The sequence below is a fragment of the Miniopterus schreibersii genome (genome assembly GCF_964146895.1).
Source record: "Miniopterus schreibersii genome assembly, chromosome: 21".
NCBI classification, from domain to species: Eukaryota; Metazoa; Chordata; class Mammalia; order Chiroptera; family Miniopteridae; genus Miniopterus; species Miniopterus schreibersii.
The window spans coordinates 15095007-15119822 of record NC_138123.1 but is presented as its reverse complement, the minus strand read 5'-3'; the positions used below and the strand labels follow the sequence as shown (position 1 = coordinate 15119822).

The 24816-nt window shown below is 40.7% G+C and overlaps 1 protein-coding gene across 11 annotated transcripts in view; it reads right to left on the bottom strand.

Annotated features, from left to right (window-relative positions):
• TBCE (tubulin folding cofactor E) overlaps positions 1-18078 on the bottom strand; it is a 70867-nt gene extending 52789 nt beyond the window's left edge. For 2 of the 11 annotated variants that reach the window (XM_081123901.1, XM_081123900.1), the window contains exons 1-2: positions 17991-18063; positions 1209-1339 (exon numbers count right to left, since the gene is read on the bottom strand). In XM_081123901.1, coding sequence (XP_080980027.1) covers positions 1209-1286 — 78 coding nt within the window. In that variant the 5' untranslated portion in view covers positions 1287-1339; positions 17991-18063. Of the gene's footprint in view, positions 1-1208; positions 1340-3999; positions 4018-11875; positions 11992-13513; positions 13673-14926; positions 14945-14999; positions 15078-17990 lie in introns of those variants that run through there. The other 9 variants (XM_081123908.1, XM_081123899.1, XM_081123903.1 and 6 more) reach the window with 9 other exon arrangements.
• Positions 18079-24816: the final 6738 nt, after the last annotated feature.

Here is a 24816-nt window from a genome sequence, read left to right as displayed (position 1 = left end):
GAATGGCTAGTATCAAAAAGGCAAGAAATGACAAGTGCTGGTGAGGATGTGGAGTAAAGGGCTCATGTACTGTCGGTGGCACATGGGAGTATGTACAGTCATGCACAGTAGCCGAGACATGGGAGTACTGAAGCATCCACCAACAGAGGACTGACAGAAAGCACGTGGTATATACACACACAACGTAAACTAACAGCTATAAAAAGGAAGGCTATCTTGTCACTTTTGACAACATGGATAGACCTTGAAAGCAGTATGCTAAGTGAAATAAGTCAGACAGAGAAAGACAAATACCATGTAATTCACTTACAGGTGGAATCTTAAAAAAGAACTCATAGATACAGAGAACAGATTGGTGGTTGCCAGAGGCAGAGTTTGGGGGGTTTGGGGTGGAAGAAATGCATGAAATGCATGAAGGGATTCAAAAGGTATAGTCTTCCAGTTTTAATTCACAGCAAGGAGACTACAGTTAGTAATGGGGATGTAATGCACAGTGTGGTCACTACAGTTAATAATACTGTATTGTATACTTGCAGGGAGCTAATAAAGTAGATCTTAAAAGTTCTCATCACAAGAAAAAAATCTGTAACAATATATCATGATGGATGTTAACTAGACTTACTGTGGTGATCACATCACAATATATACAAATATCGAATCATTATGTTGTACACCTGAAACCAATATCTCAATTAAAAAAATACAAGTAGAATGATACTGTAGAAACACAAATAAATATATTCCAAATAATAAGTGAAAAAAAAGGTAACACGAAATTGTATTTATAGCAATTTAAACTACATTAAATACATATAGATACACACGGATTAATGAAAAAAGATATTTCAGAAATTACTTAGTTTTTGAGTTTAGGATTATGATAATTCAAGATTTTTTTGTTTTTATTTCTTTTTTCCCCCATTGACCCCCTCCACCTCAACCCCACCCCCCCAAGACTTTTTTGTTATTTAAAGTTTACTCAGAAGATATTTTAAGGTGGAATTAATATGAAATAGCAACACTAAATAATTAAATTGTGTAAGTAAATAAAACCATAGATACCACAGGATATTGTCATCAAATAAAACTGTATATAGGAGGCATCATTAAGTTGGTTATTAGTTTCCTCAAAATTGGCTTAATACAGCACTATTGAAAAGCCTACACAGAAACACGAAATTACTAAATACACACAAGTCATACATTACCCGCCACAGGAGGGACAGGGCCATAAAAGCGCACTGTTGCACGCTCTCCATTAACTGCAACCCTTTGACCAATGACATCTGATGTCAACGTGTCATTCATCATAATACAGCCAGAATCCAAAATATGAGATCTAGGAAGAAAAGTACAACATTGACAAGAGCTTATTAAAATTCTTTTAAATAAATGGTTTCAAACTTCATGTAGATATTCATGATGTCAATGCTGCTGACCAATTTAGTGTTCAAACTTTGGTGAGGAGAACCTAATAGTTTTATGTACCATACTCTGATCATTTGATTTGACTTTACGAACAATATTTGGATAATCTGATGTATTTTTTAAATCTTTGTTTAACTCCAGTTAGCTCACATCACATGACTTGTCAATTCTGTCACTTACTGGAGGGGTGGGAAGGACAGAGAAGAGAGAAAGTGACAGAGAAAAGGGAGCGGAGCCCTGGCCGGGTGGCTCAGTTGGGTGGGTGCTGTCCCATACACCGAAGGGCTGAGGATTTGATTCCGGGTCAGGGTATGTGCGTGAGGCAACCAGTGGATGTCTCTTTCTCTCTCTTTCCCTCTTCCTTCCTCTAGAGTCAATGAAAAAGCACATCCTTGGGCAAGGATTTAAAAAAGGGAGGGGGAGAGGGAGGAAATGGGCAACATGCACAGTGTTCTCTCCTCAGGAGGGAAACACAAGTCCACAGATATGGGAAGCAACACATATGATGAACAATGATAAAAAATTAAACTAATAAAAACACAGAACCTTAAAAATAAAGAGGCCTTAAAAGGAGCCTGAGAGAAAAGCACCACCTGTCTAGGACTGATAACTAGATCCAAGGCCCACGTCATGGGAAAGCAAAAGACTGAGTCAGCTGCAGTCCAGACGGTGGGAAACTCCACGGGACAAACAAGTCGGTTTCTTCAACAAATGAGATGCAAAAGAAAAACAAACAGGTGGAGAGACATCAAAGAGGTTAAAAGAAACTTGAGATACATCAACCAATTGCAACATAGGGACTTTATTTGGATTATAATTTTTCAGACTGTAATTTTTTAAAAAGAGAAGTGAGAAAATTTTAAATTTGAACAAAATTAGATATTGAATGATATATTAAACAACAGTGGTTTCCAGTAAGGCTAATAAAAAAAAAATTATTTTGTAAAAAAAAGGAAAGAATAATTGTTAAATTTTTAGCATTATAACCAAATAGTATAACGGTTATAATTTTTTAAAGCCTTTAAAAAATCTTTTAAATACACATTAAAATATTCACAGGTATTTTAGGACTGTATTTTAGATATATCATGCCAGTGGCAGTATAGGCAATACATTGAAAGGACGTAAGAAACACAGTGGCCACTTAGGGAAATGTTGCTGTAATTCAGCCAAGGCATTGGCCTCCATCTACTCACTCAACACACTGAGCACTGACTGCATGCTAGCTACAGTGCTGGGACTCACACCGTAGGAACCATACATATATGATTCCTGCCTCTGCTTACAGCCCAGTGCCAGGTAGACCTGAGAGAAGAGTGTAGGTTTCAGAGAAAGTTAAGAGCTAGAATAAACAGGGTTTGGTGATTAAATGGATAGAAATGATGAAATGGGCCTGGCCGGTGTGGCTTAATGGTTGAGCATCAACCCATGAACCAGGAGGCCAGGGCTCAATTCCTGGTCAGGGCACATGCCCAGGTTGCAGGCTCGATCCCCAGTAGAGGGCCTGCAGAAGGCAGCTAATCCATGACTCTCATCATTAATGTGTCTATCTCTCTCTCCCTCTTCCTTCTTCTATTTGAAGTCAATAAAAACATTTTAAAAAAAGAAAGAAATGATAAAATGGAAGACTAGGAAGACTCAGTATTTTGTTTTGGGTAGATGGTGGTGCCAAACACTGCAATGAGAAATATAAGGGGAGGCTTGAGTTGGGGAGGGAAGACCCTGAGTTAGGAGGTGTCTATAGAATGTCACGATGGATGTGGATCTCTAGTTCAAAAGGCATGTTTTTACTAGACATGTATACTTGGGAGCCATTCGCACAATTTATAACTGATACTATGAAAGTAGATGAGATCAAAAGTGTATCAGGTGGACAGAAAAGAGGGTTGATGACAGGGCCCTGGGGAAATAGAATATTTAAAAGGGAGATGGCCCTGGCCAGGTAGCTCAGTTGGTTAGAGCATCGTACCGATACACCAAGGTTCCAGGTTCAAACCCTGGTCAGGACACACACAAGCAACCAATGAATGCACAAATAAGTGGAACAAATCAATGCTTCTCTCTCTCTCCCTCCCTCTCCCTCTCGCAAATCAATCAATAAAAAAAAAAAAAAAAAAATTAAGGGAGAGGAAGAAACCCCTAGAAGAATTAGAGGAGGAAAGCTGGAAACAATAAAAGAAAACCAGAGTCGGTGTCTTGGAATCTAAGGGTAGTGAGAACAATTGAGTAACAGTATCAGAGGCTGCAGAGGCCACAGAGATCCTGCAAGAGGAGAGGAGGGCTTGTAAATCTCCTGTTCTGTGCTAGTGAGCTTTGTCTAAATGAAACTTGGTTTCAATTATAAAACCTTAGCAATGTTGCAGCAAAAGGATTTTGAAATGACCACAAATTACAGTACTATCAAACAAAATACTTTTCTATTTTAATAATATTACCACATAAAATATGTACAAAATAAGAAAAGCATACACTGCTAATTAAATCATCTTGGGTTAAAGTCACATTCCCGATAACACCTACATTCCACCAGCACGTAGACAGCTGAAGTCTCTGGTATTATTACTTTTCTACCTTTGTTATCTTTTTTAAATGAAATAGAGATTTCATCTGTTACTGGAGTTGTCTGTTTCCACACAAAAGAATAATCTGAGCATTTTATATCTCTTGTCGAGTTTCCGTATTGGGTTCTCTCAATCTGGTTCTTCAGCTTCTCGTAAAAACATTTCCCCCAATTCCTATGAGAAGACCCGTCTCAAAATGGGGCTGAATTTTGACGAAAACAGGGCAGTCAGGAAGGGGCCTCAACCTGCCTAATTTTGAAAAGCAAAAGACAAATAGTCAAAAACAGTTCCGATGAGCCCTGGTGCTGCTCAGTTGGGCACTGTCCCATGCACTGAAGGGTTCCCGGTTCAATTCCCAGTCAGGGTACATGCCTGGGTTGTGGGTTTGATCCCTGGTATGGGACATGCACGAGGCAGCTGATCTATGTATAGCTCTCATATCAATGTTTCTCTCTCTCTCTGCCCCTCTCCCTTGCTCTCTTGAGAAAATAATCAATAAAAAATATTTTTAGCCCAGCCATCGTGGCTCAGCAATTGAACTAGAGTGTGCAGGGGTTATGCAAATCCAGAAACTCACAACCAGGTCCCGCTGTCTGCAGGGCCCCACCTTGGAGCTCAGGCCAACAGTGAGAATGTCTTGGTGAGAAGTTCGGGGCAGTGGTGAACTGGTGAGCCAGGAAACTGAGTGGCACAACAGCAGAAATGAGGGGTGAAGACACTAGGAAGTCATTCTCATTATTCCTTACTCCTTAGTATGGGTAAGGAATTCATGAATTATAAAGTTCCTTCCCCTGCTGGGTCCTACTTGACCTCTAGTAACAATTCTTTTCTGTTTTTTGTTTGTTTTAAATGTCTTTATTGATTTCAGAGACAGGAAGGGAGAGGGAGAGAGACAGAAACATCAATGATGAGTCATTCATTGGCTGCCTCCTATATACCCCCCCCCCCCCCCCGGGGGATCAAGACTGAAACCCGGGCATGTGACCTGACGGAATCGAACCGCAATCTCCTGGATCATAGGTCAATGCTTAACCACTGGGCCATGCCAGCCGGGCAACAATTCTTTTCATTTCCACCTGTATGCTGGGCCCATAGGACTTTAGATCATTAGGTACAGATGTCTAAGGTCGGTAATTAATTGGCTCCGCATCAAGTTGATATTTTTGATAACCCTGTCTAGTCTCTTAACCCTTCTAATGACTTGTTTTCTGATACTGTGATCCTCTGTGAGGATCTAGAAACCGACTCTATCTTGGTACCAAAGACCATGCCCTCTCCCTCTGGCCAGTCACCCAATGAGTCACTGTAGCCCGTTGTTAGACCCACTGGATGCTACTTACTGGCCTACCCTAGACGTCCACTGCCTGTTGCTAACGCCACCACTTGGATCACCCCCAACCCAGCCCCTCCTCCTATTTTAGTGCTTAGTCAAACCGTCCTGAAGTCAACTGCTCACCTAATTACGTTTTCTCTAGTTGTCTGCACTGGGCCCTCTCCTGGTCACCTGAACGTGAGTGGCATGTCACTGTTCTCGGCTAGGTTTATCCAGGTGCCAATCAAGCCTTGGTTAGGATGAATGCCTTTTATTTAAATACACTTGCTCACTAACTAATGAAGATAGCCCATTTAATTTTCTGGTGACTCTACTTGTCAGATAATAACTCTTTAAGAGGAGATGAAATATACCTCCTGTTTTCACCCTGATTTTACTCTGCCCTCTGCAGCCATAGAGAATCAAACTCTACCTGTCCCAGCTGACACTTACTATTTAACCACTGAATTATTACTTCTCTTTCCTCTTCCTGCCCCCACCTCCCAGAACTCTTTCCCCAGTGAACATCTGAGTTCCAAGTTCCCCTCCATAAGTCATTTACAGATCCTTTTCTTAAAATACAATACCTAAAACTGAAAACTATATTCCAAGTGTGACTTGACCTATATATGGTTTCAATGGCCTGAACATAATTTTCCTATTAGTGCAGCATAACATTCATTCTCTTTCGCCCCTTTTCATGGGAAAGGCTATTGCCTACTATGAAGACTGCAATGAAATAAACTCCATAGCCATTTTTGAGTCGCTATAACCTTCTGATCATAAAATTAAAATGTTTAAATTTCACTATAATTACATTACCCATAAAAGAGTTTTCAATAGTTTTAAATGCCCTTTCAATTTTCATTAACATGTAAATAGAATTTTATTGCAACAGGTATATAATTTCTGTTCTACTTCCTTTATTAACAGACTATAAACATTTTTCTATACAGCCACAGAATCATCATTTTAATCACTTTAATGTTGACATATGGATACCACAATTTACTTAATCATTTCTCTATTGTTATATGTTTTCATTTTTTACTATCCCAAAGAAAACAGTTAATAACAGCTTTCATTTTAAAATTATTACTGTCCTTTGAAGTACAGATCTTGGAAAAAATTCTTGAGACACAGTTATTCAAAGTAAATAAATATGTTTAAGATTGAAGAAAGCCATGACCAAATTATTCATCAAAAAAAAAGTTATTTATTGACAGTAACACCAAGAGAAAACCTACTGTTTACTTATTTCTACAAAGTGTTACAAACTCCCATCAAGAGCTTTCCAACTGGGTCTTCTCTATCCTGCACTTATACAGCTAATTTTTGAGGCAGGACTTAATACATTATAATATTACGTATAAATGTAGGACTTCACATTTACATATTAAATATCCAATAACCCAACATATTAACTATCCCTCTCGGCTTTGTCCTGTGCAATTTTGTTAAAAATGAAGACAAAAAAAAGAATACATAAGACAGTGACCAAAGACAGAAACCCATAAAAGCTGTGGGTAAAACTTCTTAGTTACAAGACCTCCTATTATCCAGCTCACATTAAAAAATATCACGAACTTTGCAAAATGCTTCACTGAAATCAAAATACACTGCCAGTCAGGGATATGCTCTGTCAATCCAATCCCACAGAGGGGGTGGGGTAAGAGAAGGGAGACCCACTTTTTAACTTATACACCTCGCCCGGCCGGGCATGGCTCAGGGGTTGAGTGTTGACCTAGGATCCAGGCGATCAGGGTCCGATTCCCGGTCAGGGCACATGCCCGGGATGCGGGCTCGATCCCTAGTTGGGGGCGTGCAGGAGGCAGCTGATCAATGACTCTCATCACTGATGTTTCTCTCTCTCTCTCTCCCTCTCCTTTCTTCTCTCTGAAATCAATAAAGATATATTTTTAAAAAATAAATAAAAATAAACTTATACACCTCAAAGTTGTATGAATATTTTTGGAACAGGTAGTTATTTTTTCTATTAACAATACTGAGGCAGAAAAGGAGAATGACGAAGGGGAGGAAATAATGCACTGAATGCTCCCTAGGAAGCTCCCTGGCTCACCAGGAAACCACAACCCAGAGCAGGAGGTGAATTTTGCAAAACTGACTGAACTCTTCCCAGCTCCTGAGATTACTACCTCCTAAGTGTACACAAACATCTTTCTTAGAAATTATAACTTCCTCGCCCTGGCTGGGTGGCTCAGGTGGTTGGAGCATTGCCTGTACACCAAAAGGTCGCTGGTTCCATTCCCGGTCAGGGCACATACCCAGGTTTCAGGTTCCATCCAGGTAGGGGTTCAAACCAGAGGCAACCGATGGATGTTTCTCTCTCACATCTCTCTCACCCCCTTCATCTCTCTCTCTAAAAGTCATTAAAAACATATCATCAAGTGAAGATTTAAAAAAAAAAGAAAATAACCTCCCTTGTTCATTGCTCTTCAAAGATTATGAACAAAAATGTTTGCAACCCAGCTGGCATGGCTCAGCAGTTGAGCATCAACCTATGATCCAGGAGATGGGGGTTTGATTCCCGGTCAGGCCACATGCCCGGGTTGCGGGCTGGATCCCGTCGGGGGCCTGCAGGAGGCAGCCGATCAATGACTCTCTCATCATTGATGTTTCTGTCTCAACTCCCTTCCTCTCTCTAAAATCAATAAAGATATATTTTTAAAAAAAATGTTTGTAATCCTATTGGTGAGTCCTTTCATAAACTACTGGATATAATTTCTCTGGGAATGGAAACTATTTTATTATTTTTTTAATTCTCACCTGAGGATATTTTTTTCCATTGCTTTTCAGACAGAGAGAGAGAGAGAGACAGAGAGAGAGAGATGGATTGGTTACCGACAACCAAAGGGTACCTTGGCCGGGATCAAACCTGCGACCCTTCAGTCTGAGGGCCGATGCTCTAACCACTGAGCCAAACCAGCTACGGCTGGAAACTATTTTAAAATGGTCAAATATTATCCTACCTCTTTTTGTCTTCAAAGTGTTTTTAACTAGATTTTTTTTTTTTTTGACAAATCAGGAACCTTCTCCATAAAAAAGGCAAAAGATAAGAAATTTAAGCAATCTGTCATTTTTCTGTCATCTGTTACACTACTTTTAAAATATATTTTAAAAATATGAATCAAATGTGAAAAATATTAACACTTATGAAATAAAGGCCATGAGTATGTGGGTGCTCATTATACTTTTCTCTCCATTTTTCTAGGTTTGAAAATGTTCAGGATTAAAGGTAAAATAAATATATTACTACGCCCAAGTAGTAGACTTTCTTGTCTACGTTTTAGTCTAAATCAATCCTAAGGGCTTCTTTTGTCTTTGTATTTTTTTCATGATTTTGAGGCTCGGCCGTACTAATAATATTCCTGAGGTCTGTTACGTGGCTAAATGTCATTGGTTAAGAGCCTGCATCTTGTCCATGTCAGTAACCCCGTGTATTTTTCTATGAGTATCTCTCTCACTTAATTTTTAAAATTGATGATACTCAAAAATATAAAAGGGACACACTGAAGCTTCCTTCCACTCCTGATGGTCATCTCTTCCCACCGGCAACAACTTTATTAGCATCTCATACACACTTCCATGCATATTCTATGCTTCTATGAGCAAATATATTTTTTCTTTCTATAAATGGTAGCATACTATATATGTGGTCCTATTCCTTACATTTTCATTCAATAATATAACCTAGAGATTTAACCATAGCCATGTCATGAGCTTTTAAATTTTTTATGGCTGCATAATACAGGGTGGGGCAAAAGTAGGTTTACAATGGTGAGTACTTGAGAGTTTATTCTTTTTTTTTTTTAAATATACCTTTATTGATTTCAGAGAGAGGAATGGAGAGGGAGAGAGATAGAAACATCAATGATGAGAGAGTCATTGATCAAGCCCGCAACCGGGCATGTGCCCTGACCGGGAATCAAACCCTGATCGCCTGGATCCTAGGTCAATGCTCAACCGCTGAGCCACGCCCGGCCGGGCAAGTGAGTTTATTCTTGAATTTATTATTTTTCATATGAACAACTGTAAACCTGCTTTTGCCCCACCCTGTATTTGTATAGGTAAACCATAATTTATTTAACCAGTCCTCAAATTGACAGTGTACTCCAAAGTTTTGCTACTACAAACAATAGTGGAAGGATTAAGCCTGTAAGTTTATATTTTGTGTGAAACTATCTACAGGAAACAGTCTCAAAACAGGCATTGCTGAGTCAAGGGGGACATGCATTTTTAATTCTGATAGCTAATGACAAATGTTCCTCTGCAGTGACTCAACCGATTTATAGTCCCATCAACAACAGTATATAAGCCCCTGGAACATCACAACCCTGTCCGTCACAGAATATTAACTAACTCTTGGTTATCTGTCAGTTAGATAAGCGAATTATGTATTTCATTTGTGTTCCCTTTATGAGGGAGGCTGAGCTTGTATCCGCTTTGATTTCCTCTTCTGTGAACTACCTGTTCACACCCTTCACTCACTTTCCTATTTGTCTATTAATCTTTTTCTTAATGATTTTAAAAGCTGAATGGTTTCTGGTGTTGTCTTAACAACGGGACTACATAATTCCTGAAATAAAATAATTTTAAAAGAACTGAAAGAGGCACACAAGCATTGCAGTATCATTCACAAATGTCCACTGATGCAACCCAAGTGTCCACTGATGAATGAACAAACAAAAGGTGGTCGTCTATCCATACACTGGAATATTATTCAGCCTTAAAAAGGAAGGAAATTCCGCCACATGCTACAACACAGATCAACTTTGAGGACATTATGCCAGTCATGGAAGGACAAACACTATGATTCCATTTGAAAAATGTACCAGAAGAGTCAAATTCATGAGTCAGAAAGTAGAAAGGTGGTTGCCAAGGGCCGGGGGGGAAACAGGAGTTGTTTAATGGTTACGGTGTTTTGTAAAATGCAGGTCTGGAGATGGACGGTGATGATGGTCGCACAATGTGAATGTACTTAACCCTATGAACTGTACACTTAAACGCGGTTAAGCTGCTGCGCCGGCCGCTGTGGCTCAGGTGGCTGGGCTAGTGTTACTGAAAGGTTGCTGGTTGGATTCCCGGTCAGGGAATGTGCTCAGGTCGCAGACTCGACCTCTGGTAGGGGGACGTGCAGAAGACAGTCAATCGATGTTATGCTCTCACGTCAATGTTTCTCTCTTCTCCCTTCCTCCCTCTCTCACTAAAAATTAATAAACTATTCTGTAAAAAAAGATGGTTAAGACAGTGAATTTTGCCCGGCCAGGCATGACTCAGCGGTTGAGCATTGATCTAGGATCCAGGAGATTTGGGTTCGATTCCCGGTCAGGGCACAAGCCCGGGTTGCAGGCTAGGCAGCTGATCAGTGACTCTCTCATCATTGATGTTCCTCTCTCTCTCCCTCCTTTCCTCTCTCTGAAATCAATAAAGATATGTTAAAAAAAAAAAAAAAAAAAGACGGTGAATTTTATGTTATCTGTATTTTACCACAATTTAAAAAATAACTTGAAATTTAATTCCCAATATTTTAGGTTTTATAGAGCTGTTATTTGCTTCAGCTTTAACTGGGACATTGAATGATTAAGAGCATGGCATTTCATCTCCGCTTTTCAAAATATATTTTCCTAATGCCCAAGGAAGCATCTGACCACATTCAACATCATACTTGCTGGGAAGACTCTCAAGAACAGTCTTTTCCGACAGAACTTCAGGCTCTTCCACTTCACCTGTTTCTTCCTCCTTGATGAGAATCCAAAGAAATCTTTCCTCTCATTCTGTTTCTTCCAGGTACATACACGGTCAAAAAATCCGAAAGAATGGCCCCAGCAGAATTTGACATCTGTGATCTTCCATCACGACTTATTTTTGTGCGACTTTTATAATCTGTATTAGGAAATCAACAACTCTCCCCTTATCAGATTATCAACAGCATCACCGAGGGATCTCATCCACTTGTTACTCTTTTTATCCCTTGCACTTTCCACCCCAGTGGCTCTATGCTTGGCTCCAAACATGTCTTCCTGGTATACACTCTTCATCTCTCATATGGCTGTGAACAGATAAATGTTTCCATTCCAGTGATGAGCCTATTCCAGCACATTTTAATGATATTCCTGTTACTGTATATAACTTCCTGGAATGGAGACTTGAGACCACAAGTTCAGTCACTGTGTTTTTGCCACAGCATCTCTTCCTAAAGTCTTTTGGCTACTTCCTCCAGTACTTTGGTTATATATCACTTTTTCTCCTCAATAGCATCCAATCTTAACAGTTTCATTAGCAATTTTTCCCTCTTTATAAAAGTTTAGTGTCCATTTTTCTCAAACCTACTGAATTTCTTGATTCCTATTAGAATCTATTTTCCCAATTCCAAGATGAGGCTGAATACTTTAGAGTGAAGCTGATCATTACCTGGGAAGACAAGATAGAAGGAGTTCGGCCAGGACCTGAGTTATTATATACGCTTTTTAGGAAAAAAGATCAGAGGAACTATACCTCAGTGGTTAAGTCATGACTACCAGAAATTCAGATAGAGGGAGGTCAAGCTTAATACCTGGTATCAATGGATTCAAGAAAACACAGACGGCTCTCTCAAAGAGCAGGAAGGGCACAATAATGGACAGTCCAAGCAGATGTTTCTCAGAAACCCAAAGGCTGCATCTAGGAAGCCTGGTCAAAGAAACATAGCACAGGTCACGAGACTGGGGATCAGAGGAAACTAATGGAAGCAGAGCAGGATGTCATCTTCAACAGGAAGTTGAAGAACTAGGCTGATTACCTGTACAGAGTACCTAAGTGAGGTGTTCTTTCCCCAAGGTCCATGGGCTTTCAAGCTATCTTCTAACTGAAGATTTTCAATAATTTTTTAAAAAATACGGAACGCTTCATGAATTTGCGTGTATCTTTGCACAGGGGCCATGCTAATCTTCTCTGTATCGTTCCAATTTTAGTATACGTACTGCCAAAGTGAGCATGATTTTCACTAATTTCTAACTGAAATTTAGCATTTTCCTAAATTATGAACATAGGCAAAAAATCAGTGGAACTAGCAGCACTTGTGATCACAAATATTTTACATCACATTACAGCTATTACAGATCTCAAAATATACTTTACATTCATCACTATTTCACAGTTATAATATTTATTAGACCTGCCACCAGATTTTGTCATTTAATATATTAATAAACACATACTATTCCATTATAATTTTTAAAATTCTCACCCAAGGGTGTTTATTGATTTTAAAGAGGAAGGGAGAAAGAGAGAAACATCGATGTGTTGCCTCCTGTATGTGCCCCAACTAGAAATTGAACCCACAACCTAGGTATGTGCTCTGACCAGGAATCGAACCTGCAACCTTTTGGTGTACAGAATGACGCCTCCAATCAACTAAATCAACCAGCCAGGGCTGTTACAATTTTTAAAGTATTTTGATAACTTTATTTCACATAACTGATTTCATTTGAAATCCTATGTATTTTCTGTATTTAAAAACATTAAGAAGGAGTTCACATGCTTCATCAGACTGCTAACAGGGTCTTCATCTTAAAGAATCAATTAAGAAAATTGGAGGACGTAAGAATTTGGTGATGAGTCTCCAGCATCAACAACAAAGCAAATTACTGAAACAAAATTATATAGTACTTTACAAAGTACTTTCGTTCTCCTTATCTTAATTGTGTAATATTCATTCAAAATTTTAACAATTTAATTCCTCTAAAAATAACTGTTATTTTTAAAAATGGAAGACTTAATTTAGGAAAGACACCTGAACAAAAAGAGTTCTACCTGTACTACTGAAATGGTTTTCACCTATTTCTTCATTTTAGCCCAGCATCTTCCCCTTTTGGGAAGTGCACTTTCTCTGCTTGTGGGCTGCCACTCACCTACCACAGGAATGGACACATGACCCCTCACTCCATTTCCTTGCATCCAGCACTGGTCCGAGTGTGAAAATCCTAACCAAAGCAGAGCCAATCTTTTATGAAATGACATTAGCATTTGAAGAGAGGGTCCATTTCTTTCTTTCCCAAGACCTTAAAACAAAGGAACCACTTAAACCTGGAATAGCTTAGGGGCACCTTTGCCACTACAGTAGTACCTCGGTTTCTGACCATCTCGGTTGACGAACATTTCGGGTTACGAACGCCGTAAACCCAAAAGGAAATGCTTCGGTCTTCGAACATACCTTGGAAGTCAAACATGCCACATGGCTTCCACTGAGGGCAAGATCCTGAGGCCCAGCTGTTGGCTGTTGATCCCTTGGTTTTCTAACGTTCAGAACTCGGTCTTCTGGAACGGATTACATTCGAAAACCAAGGTACCACTGTACATGGAAAAAACCTGTCTGAAAATAAGGGTAAAGAAGAAAGCAAAGTTGATCCTGCCGTGGCTAAAGCCTTTCATTAACTCAGTTAAATGAAACACTAAAGTCCTTCTTTTGCTTATATCAGTCTGAGCTGGGTTTCTTTCTCCTGTAACTGAAAGAATTCTGAAAAATACATTTAAGAATTTAGGTCAGCCCTGGCTGGTGTTGCTCAGTGGTTACAGCACTGGCCCAGGTACGGAAGGGTCGAGGGTTTGATTCCCTGTTAGGGGCATGTAGTTGGGTTGTAGGTTCAATCCCAGCCCCCACTGGGATGTGTTTGGGAGACAACCAACGGATGTGTCGACACATCAATGTCTCTCTCTCCCCGCCCTCCGCCTCTCTCTAAAAACTTGCTCCTATTTAATGATATATGGACATTATATGCAGCCAGTCTGCTGAACAGAAATTCTACTTCTACTACATGCTAGCTATGGGACCCTAGATAATTTCACCTGTGTCTCAGTTCCCTTATCTGTAAAATGGTGATATTAGGGCTGTTGTGAGAATTAAATATTATACGCACAAGTGCTAAACATATAATAAACAGTCAGTAAATGTAACCATTAAGATCATAAGAAAGACTGTATATTTAGATAAGAGGAAGTGTTCTATAAATCCAAAGAAATGTATTGAAAGTTCAGAAGAACAGAAGCGGATATGGGAAGCTAATCACAGTAAGCTTACTGCTCACAGCAGTAAGGATTCCAACATTAGTGACCACATTTCCTACCTCCCTTAGCTAAGAAATCCAAACAGATGTCTGATGCACAACAGAAAAGGTAAAAACACTGGGAGTTTGTGAATTAATATTTTTTAGAAAGATTTTTCAATATGGGTTCTTTTATCTTCTAAATGTGTGTGTTTGTTTTTCAACCCTCACCCGAGGACATTTTTCATTGCTTTTCAGAGAGAGTGGAAGGGGGAGAGAGAAAGAAACATCGATGTTAGGAGACATATCGATTGGTTGCGTCTGCACACACCCCAACCAGGGCCAGGGATCGACCCTGCAACGGAGGTACGTGCCCTTGGCCAGAATCGAACCCAGGACCCTTCAGTCTGGAGGCTGACACTTTAACCACTGAGCCAAACTGGCTAAGGCTAAACGTATTTTCTTAAATCTTTCCCTGATATTTGTTCAAAATGGTACCAAAATAATTGGTTTGAGGTCTGATGCATGATTCACACATTGACACCTATCAAGTAGGAAACTCAACCTCAATGGGAAACACTTACCTGAGATTTACGAGCTCTAGGTAGTAATCCTGATTCAGACACTAACAAGCTGTGAGTCCTTAGATTTGCTAACCTTTCTGTCACAAAGAAGATGTGCTTATACGGAACTTACAGTCTAATTGGGAGATGACTAACTGAGATGCAAAACAGACCTAAAATTAGGAATGCAAGGATCAAATTCAGTGACGGAAGAGAACCATGTGGGTCAAGAGTGAGGGAAGGCTTGCAGCACAGGGAATACAGTCACTAATAACTATGCATGGGGCCAGGTGAGTACTTGAACTACTCGGAGGGACCACGCAGAAGCCATACCCTGGTTAAGCTCTTAGATATGGGCAGCAGAGAGTGAGGGAACAAACTTTCCAGGTAGGGAAATGTAAGAGGGTTTCAGTAATTAGAAGTTCATGTCAAGAGACTAAATTCGGGAATGCCTTTAAACATTTAAGGGCAAAAATGTAATTATGAAACAATAAATTTGTGCCCTTTCACTACATACTTTCAACCACCACCAAATCTTTCCAAATCACTCCTCCGCAAATTGATTCCAGCTACTCCTAATAATTGGCAAACTGTGATGTTTCCCTTTTCTGGTAGTCCCTACATACTTTCTGGGTAATATTCATTTCACACTTGTTTCCAATGGACTCTCTTGCACACTTCCCAGCAAAATGCTAAGGTAGGGAAACTATCATTTCATTTTTAAAAAAATAAACTTTGAAGTGCTAATTATACAATAAACATTCCATTAAAACATATGATGAATTGACTTCAATAAGCCAAAAAAAAAAAAAAAAAATCAAACCACCAGAATACAGTAACAACTACAAGATTTATTGTTAAACATTTATATTTTACAAAAGTAATTAAGTATTGAGATGACCCAGGAAGCCTGTTTAAAATCGGTAACTTAAAGGTAAAACATTGTTCTGCAGTTTTAAGATTATATTAAGATTGAATTAGATTCAATTAAGTATGCATAGTAAAAGTAAAAATTCAAAGTCAAAGGTTAACCACTATAAGAACAGAAATAGAGTATACAGAGTAATATATCTTCCAAAAAAGTAGAAGGGAAAAAGTGAAAAGAGAAAAGACGACCTCAAGTCAAAAAGACAAGAAGACATTTAAAGAAGGCAAAGAAAGTACAAAGTATACGATGGTAGAAAAAGTCCAAATCCATGTATTATGAAGAGCCTACTAAAAGCCAAATGCTGTTTCAGGCACTAGGGATGCAGCAGTAAACAAAACACAGAAAAATATCTGCTGTCATGAGTGGAGGAAATATAATAAACCAGAAAAATTAATATACCACATGGCATGTCATAAAATGACAAGCACAGGGACAGTGAGTGCAATGGACACGTAAGGGAAGGATATGTCTGGGAAAGCCTCACTGAAAAGGTAATGATAAAAAAACAAGAGGGAAGTAAGGGAATGAACCATGTGGACATATGGGGGAAGAACATTCCGGGCAAAGGAAGGGCAAGTGCAAATATCCTTAGGCTGGGATGTGCTTGAGGAGGTCATGGTGGAACAAAGGGGAGAATACAAGAAGGGAAATCAAAGGTAAAGCAGGACTGCATCATACAGGACCTGGGGGCCACTCTAAAGACTTGGCTTCTACTCTCAGTGAAAAGGATAGTCCTTGGAGGATTTTTTGAAAGGAGGTAGATAATCTGGTTTTTTAAGAAGGATCCCTCTAGATGCTGTGATGCAAACAGACTGAAAGCAGAAAAAGTAGCCTGGTGGTGTGGCTCAGCCGGCTGGGCGTTGTCAGGTGCACCAGAAGGTTGCCAGTTGGATTCCCAGTCAGGGCACATGCCGGGGGTTTGGGGCTCCATCCCTGGTGAGGGGAGTTCAGGAGGAGCCCACGATGCTGTGGTCTCACATCCACGTCTCTCTCAAAAACAAATCATTGGGAGTTCGGGTTTAAAAAAAAGAAAGAAAAGAAAAAGCAGACTAGTTAGGTGGCTACTGTTCAACCAAGTGAGAGACGACTGTAACTTGGACAAGTGGTGCAACGGGTTTGGGGGTCTGGACAGATTTTGAAGGCCAGTCCAAAGGGTGTGCTGATAGATTGATTACATGTTTCGGAAAGAAATGAGTCAAGGATGACTCCAAAGGTTCTGACCGGAACAAGTATCTCAGGAGTGCAATGATGAACCTCAGTACAATAAACCTGCCAGTCAAAAGCAGAGGCTGTGGACTAGGATTCAAAAAAGAAAAAAGCCTCCAGTGATAGGCCGTGTATAAAAGCATACAGCACGGTTAAAACTAAAGAGATGAAAGAAGTATGAAACAAATATCAAATAACAGCTGCCACGCCTGCATGTTAATGAACGTCAGACAAAAGAGAGGTCTGCTCCTCTCAACCTGTACCGACCCTTTCTCTAACAGTTTGGCGTTGTCAACCTTGTCTCCCCCACCGGACTGAGGTTTCTCCGGGAACAGGGATGTCGCACCCTCACCTGGGTCCGCCCACAATTTAGGACAGTTCCCCAGCTGGCAGCAAGCACGATGTAAAAAGTTTAAATGTTCTCCAGCCACTTCACATTATTTCTCCTCCATCACAAATGTTAAATGACTTGGAAGGACAAGGTTATTTCTCGAACGTGACAGCAAGTCACTTCCATCTCTTCCAAAGTGACGAGCTAATGGGCTTTTGCGTAGCGTGCAGGGTGTGGCGGCCCATCCTGCTGGGCCCCGCTCGGGTCACCGCACGTCCGCCCACCGCGCAAAATCCCGCCCGGACACGCCCGCACACACACGCACACGCCCGCACACACACGCGCGCACACGCACACACACGCGTGCGCGCACACACGCACACGCGCGCACACTCTCACACACACACGCACGGACACACACTCGCGCGCGCGCCCCTAGAGCCTGAGAGTCTGGGTTCGGGCGAAGCCTCAGGGGGCCGGCAACGCCCGGCTCTGGCAACCTGAGAAGTTTCTAGGAAACTTCTAGGAATGGAAAGACCGAAAGCACTGCAGGCTGACCACCGGCCTCAGGCCACCAGGAACGCTGGCCCCTTCGGCTCCCCAGTCCCTCCGACGCTCACCTGCCCGCGGCAGCCGGGTGGTCCAGGGGGCTGCCTCTCGCACGCGCCCTGCCTCAGCGCAGCTTCCGGCTCTGGCCGGAAGGGCTTCTTTGGGAGACAGGAAGTCCCGCCTCCTCTGTGAGTGACAGCCGTTGGGGCTTAGGCCGGGCGGTCCACGAGTCAGGGTAGCCGGGCGTTGGGTCAGCCGCGGACCCAGCCTCCGCTGCTCTTGTGCCGCCGCGCGATTCCCGGAGCCGAAGAACAGAACAGAACTGCCCGAGGGGCGCGCACGTTCCCGTTCACCGGTCATCACGGAAGCGAGTTAGCAGCCCTGTGGGAGGCTCAGCTCCGTGTTTGTGGAGCGTCTGCCACGTGGGAAGCCTGTGGTGGTCACAAAGCGTAGGGTGACGGCCCCTCAGAACCCGGAGGAAATTAACTAGCCGACACCTAAGGCAGAACGAGAGCAAGTCAGTAATGGAAAAAGCAAATTCCGTCGTCCTGCTACTCGCGCAGGGCCGGTTTCTCGTAGATAAACGCCTCGACGGTTTCTGGTCGGGACCAGTGAGGGGACTGAAGCGAACGCGTGGCGGGTCCGGCGCCGAGCCGAGCCCGCGAGCCTGAGTGTTGCTGTTGTTGGGGCAAACGGAAGGCCATTGACCCAGCCGAGGGCACACTGAGGAGCTAACACCAGGGAGGTGGCCTTCACGATGAGTGTTGTTAACGGTGAGCAGAATTTCAACACGCAGACACCCGTCGTGACCGTGTAAAAACTGCTTTTGTTGTTCAGTGAAAGGACGTAGACTGAAAAACCTCGTTCCCTGAAACTGTCAGGAGCTCTGTTGTGTGAAATCCTATCCGCAAGAACGGAACATCCAGCTCCTGCCCAAGGAGCTGAGCGGTGTGGGTCATTCTGACACTGCTCCAGTCCAGCTGCAGAGAAACGAGGGGTTTTCAGATGTAATATCCCACGTTTATTTTAACTATAGAGTTGTCAAGGATGCAAGACCTTGGAGCCTGCTTCACAGCCCAGCTCTGAGCCTGCTTAATTCTTACCTACGCTCCTCCAGAGCCTGCGCTTTCCCTGGCTCTTTTTTTTTTTAAGACTCCCCAGTTCTTCTGGTGTGTGGCCACCCTTGTTTCAGCAAGTTAATAAACCGAATTTGTTAGGCTATAGGTTTATTTCTGATGGGCTTTATCAGGTAGGTTTTATCACTTTGTTTTGGCCAAGCCTCCTGTGCACATGAAGGTTGGACACCTTTAGCTCCATCTTAGAAAACTGAAGCAGAATAAAGGTAAATTATTTTCTAATACTCATCTGTGCCCTGAAATGAGATGTGGGCTTTTTAACTTTAAGGTTTTACATTGCCTTTCAGCAGAGAATGACCACAGGTTTGTGGTTTTTTTAAAAATAAATATTACTGATTTTAGAGAGAGGGGAAGGGAATCGAACCAGCGATCTTTGGTGAACAGGACCCACACTGTCCAGGGCTGAACACAGTTTTTTAAAATTATTGGCATCCACGAAATTCAGACCAGTCCCACAACAATTATAGGAAATGAATCTTCTTTTTCTTTGTAAAATACTTTCTTCTGTCCACTAAGTTGTGACAGTTTTTGACCAGTTTTGCCCAGGGTGAAAGAATGATCCCTGTCTGCCTTCAGTCCTTTTCATATTGTTCCTGCGCACTGCTGCTTCAACCATGGTATTTCCTTGAAGTGCTTTCTTTCTCTGCCACATTTTTCCTTAGAAGGGGTCTGTACACCCTGTCTCTCATTCCTCACCGCCCTCTCACTTTAATCCTTTTCAGCTTGGCCTTCTGCCTTCTCTCTTCCCTCCAGTTCTTCCAAAATCACCTTCTCAAATGTCATCAGTGACTTCAAATCACTAAGGTGGCCTCCCAGTCCCCATATCCCTTGATTTCTCTACATCATAGGTTGATAGAGTTAATTACCTCCCTTTGTTGGAAAAATCGTATTTAAAGCATTGTAGAAAAAAGCTCAAACTTAAAATATCAAACATTTGCAATACAGTCCACTTTGAGTCTCCTCATTCATGCATTAAGTAAATATTTAGTGAGTGCGCACTCCGTACCAGACTCTCTCTTTAGGCACTGGAGATCTAGCAGTGAAAAGAGATGCAGTGTTCCACACCTAGACCAATTTATATCCTAAACATATGGGACAGATGATACATAAATAAAATAAAGTTGTGCAAGGTGCAACAATGGAAATGGATGGCACTGTGATAAGAAGGTACCAACTTAAAGTAGGAAGGCTGAGAAGTCAAGTAAGATAAGTGAGAACTATATTCACTGGGTTTTGTGAGATTAATGTCAGTGTCCTTGAGTTTTGGTAGAACAATGGATCAGAAGCCAGACTGCGTGCAGTGAGTTGAAGTGGAAAGGAAATGACTCTTCAAAGAAGAGATCTTCTAATTGCCAATTTCAATGAAATTTCTCTTTTTGGATAGGGAGTTACAAATCACTTTGGAAATCAGATGAAAGCTATCCACATACCTGCAAGTTTTGCATATAATTGCAAGGAGTTAATTAATCCTTTGAAGCCCATCAATGGGCCCCATAGGAGTCCATGGGTCACAGATTCAGAACCTCTCTCTTTTTTAAAAAAATAATGTAACTTTTAATTTTTTTGTGATTAGTAATTTTTAAAAATATGTTTTTATTGATTTCAGAGAGAGGAAGGGAGAGGGAGCGAGAGAGATAGAAACATAAATGATGAGAGAATCATAAATCCTCTGCCTTCTGGGGATCAAGCCTGAAACCGGGGCATGTACCCTGACTGGGAACCAAATTGTGACCTCCTGGTTTGTGGGTCAGCGCTCACCCACTGAGCCCACCAGCCAGGCAGAACCCCTCTCTTTTCAATTAGCTGGCCTCTTCCTTCCTGGGTGCCTCTTCCTGTGATTGCTCCCTCACTAAAACCTGTTCTTGCCTACTGCTCTTCTTGTGCTACACACTCAGTGACTACATCTACCTTCTGGATTTTTGTTATTGGGACAGGGACACCTGTTTTAGTACTGAAGCCCTCTGGCTTTAAGGAGTAACTTAAAAGGATCCAGATCAGTTAAGCCCACTCAGTTTCAGATTTGTGTAATTTCATTTTCAGTTTTCTTAGTTTTACATGTCCAATTCTTTATGGTTAATTGATTTAATCTAACAGCTTTAATAAATCATTCCATTCTTGTAAAATATTGACATCTGAATATCATTTTTTAAATCTAGATCTCTTTAAATTGTTTACTTTTCAGATGTTTATTCCCATTTTGCAATTTCTGTTAAGTGACTGAGAGATTACAAATTACTTTTGCAGATTACCATCAGTACTGCCTCCCCACTGAGGTCCAGATGCCTCCCATTGTTCATTATACCAACAATCAGACCTTCAGACGCATTTTTCTTCATGAATAGTAACAAAAGTCATTCAAAGACAATAAATTGCTCATTCTTGTAAAGCACAGAGTGCTTTATAAAGAATGTACACAATACGGCGGCTAGTGCTGCAGATGTTTCCCAGATCTCTATGAAAAGATGCCCATTAGTCAATGTCATAAATATTCTATACAATTAACTTGAACTAATAGATTATTAAAGTTTGTATTACTGTTCTGGCTGGTGTGGCTCAGTTGGTTGGAATGTCATCCTGTACAGCAGACTGTCTCTCTCGGGTTCAGTTCTGTCAGGGCACTTACCCAGGTTGCAGTTTCAGTCCTCAGTCAGGGCGCGTTCAGCAGGCAACTGAATCATGTTTTACTCTCACATCGATGTTTCTCTCAAGTCAGTAAAAGCATGTCTCAGGTAAGCTTTTTAAAAAAGTTTATATTACTAATGTTGCTTATTGCACTTACTTTTGTATTTTTTACCAGCCAGTACAGAGTGTAGTAAAATTATGCCATACTACTTGTAAGGTCCAGTATATCCAATCACATAGAACGTGAGGTTGCATTATTACAAGATTAATGAAGTAACCAGAGAAAGTCTGCTGTTAGCCAGCTAGAGGTGGTGGGTGTTGGAGAGCCAAATGCCAATGGCATTATATCTGAATTCACATTATTGTGGTGTCTATTATCGAGACTTTTTCTATATTTCAACAGGCAGTAAAGCCTGTTCTAAGTTAATGACAGTGAAAATGGAAATCCAGGGGACAAATAAGAGACATCACAAAGGACAAAGCTATAGGACTTGGGAGGACTGGATAGATAGATATAGGAGGCAAGGGTAAGAAATAAATCAAAGACACACTCCTGGGTCACGTAAAAAATGAAGATGGTGACAAAAAAAAAAAGGCTGGGGTGAAAGTGATGTCATTCCATTATTTAGGTTGGTAGAGGGACAGGAAGAAAGGCATAAGCTGGTTTTAATTATGTTATTTCAGGTGAAGAGGCAGTTAGATACAGGACCTGAACTTGAGGAGGTCAGCCTTTTGGTATATATAATAGTAATCATAAAAAACTGAGAGAGGAGACCGTCTAAAATAATGCTTTCAGAAAGGAAGAGAGCTTGGAATAAGAATCATCAGAAAAAGAGTTAAAGGTAGAAGAACCACATTAACATAAAAGCAAACATTTGAAGTTTATGATATCTTTTCACACATTATATTTAATGGGACCCTTGAGAGGTGAGAGAAAGTAGATTTATTCATTTATAAATTTTTATTAAGCGCTATTGAGAATACAAGGGTGGATAAGTCACTGTCCTTGTCCTTAAAGAGTTTCCAACCCAATGGGAGAAGGAGACAAGTAAACAAGTAATTAGGGGCCCTGATTCTGGCACTAACAGTACTGCTTAATAATTAGCTCTATGGCCCTGGCCAGACAGCTCAGTTGGTTAGTGTGTCCTCCTGATATGCCAGCGTGGCAGGTTCGATTCCCAGTCAGCACATACAAGAATCAACCAGTGAATGCATAAATAAGTGGAACAACAAATCGATGTTTCTCTGTCTCTTCCTCTCTCTCTAAAATCAATCAATAAAAAGTTGGCTGTATGAGGTTAAGGGAGTCTATTGCTCTTATTATCTCCAAAGCCTAGCAAAGGTTCAAGCACATAGGCACTCAAGAAATTAAATAAAATGGACTGTCTCAACAATGCAAGCACTAATTTCTAGCAGAGTATAAGGTTTGTGGGGAGAGTAGTATTAGTAGGAAGGTTGGAGATCTGATTTTGGAAAACATTATATATCATGCCAAGGAATTTACAGGTGGCAGTATTGGGGATTCAAAGGGAATTTAAAACATGAGAATGACAATCAGATTCGTACTTTGGAAAGAAAACTTTGGTTGGAAAGTGAAGGATAGATTGGCATGGGAAGAGATAATAGGAAGGAAACTAGTATGTTATTATAATAGACTAGTGCTTTCCAAACTTTTAAACACATTTAAGTGTGCAAATAGAATGGGGAGCCAACTGGATAGAAGAGCAGAGTGTGATAACCCATATTCGGAGTCCTGGCTCTGCTCAGTAAATGCTTAAAGAAAAAACATTAAACATCTGGTACTTAATAGGTACTTCATAAATGTACATTTCCTTCCTTTCAGTACACTGGTTAAAAGGAGCTAATGGAGCCCAGCTGGTGTGACTCAGCGGCTGAACATCGACCTATAATCCAGGAGATTGTGATTTGATTCCCGGTCAGGGCATATGCCCAGGTTTCAGGCTCCATCCCTGGTAGGGGGTGTGCAGGAGGCAGCTGATCAATGACTCTCTCATCAATGTTTCTGTCTTTCTCTTTCCTTCTCCCTTCCTGTCTCTGAAATCAATAAAGACATATTTTTTAAAAACCCAAAAAACAAACACAGTTCAAAGTTAACCTTTAAAAAGGGGGGGGTGGGGGACAGCTACTGTAATACGTTAACTTGCAATGGCTACAACAGCAGTTCTAAAAATGTTCCCCAGCAGCACTCAGCAACAATGGGAGAAGGAAAGAATGTTTGGTTGGATTCATCCAGGACTGGGAATTGGCAGGATGAGAGAGGCCTAAGAAACGGAGGGAAGCAATCTGAGAAAGTTGTTGAAAGGATCCCTGAAGGGAAGGACTATAGGATACAGGTTAGGAAGGGAAGGAAGTCAAGTTAGGAAGTTGACAGAGTGGAATAGAGAAGAGCTGATGGAGTTAAAGTCTTCCTGGGGTCAGAAAGTAATTTATGGCACCATAACCAGCCTTTATTCTTTTGATTTGACAATTTTTTTTTTTTTCTGAAGCTTCATAGACTAGAAAATGTGAAAAATAAATGTCTTAAAATTACATGTCTTCTAAGTGACAAAATCCACTTCTTACTTAGGCTACTACAAGACACTCCTTTATGAAGAAAACAAATGACTGTACCTTAAACCTAAGTTGATAAATTAATACCTTTTATTAGATTTAAACTACTCATTATGCTTTGGGTTTCTTCTGTATTAATGACTGTGACTGTAGTTCAAGTGTAAAGGATGGATTTTTGATTATTTAATAGATAAAATGACTCTTGATAAGTCCCCAATTCAATGTCAAGCATTTCTGTCACTGACAAAGATAAAAAATAACAAAAGAATCATGACTAGTACCAGGCCAAAATTAATTTAATTAGGTAAGGAATAATATACTTAAGCAATCATTAGCTTAAAGTTAAATATTTTAATTTGTCTATATAGTTAGCATTAGATCTTTCTGAATAACAATGAAGCTTTTTTCTTCTTAAGTTATGGGCCATAATCATAGAATTCTAATTCCCATAGTGTAGCACAAATGCCCATGATTTTAAGAGGTTTCCTTGTATCAATTAAAGTGGAAGATTCAAATTATCTTAAAAGTTAATAAAGGCAGTACCCAACTTTTCAAAAAGATTTAGGTT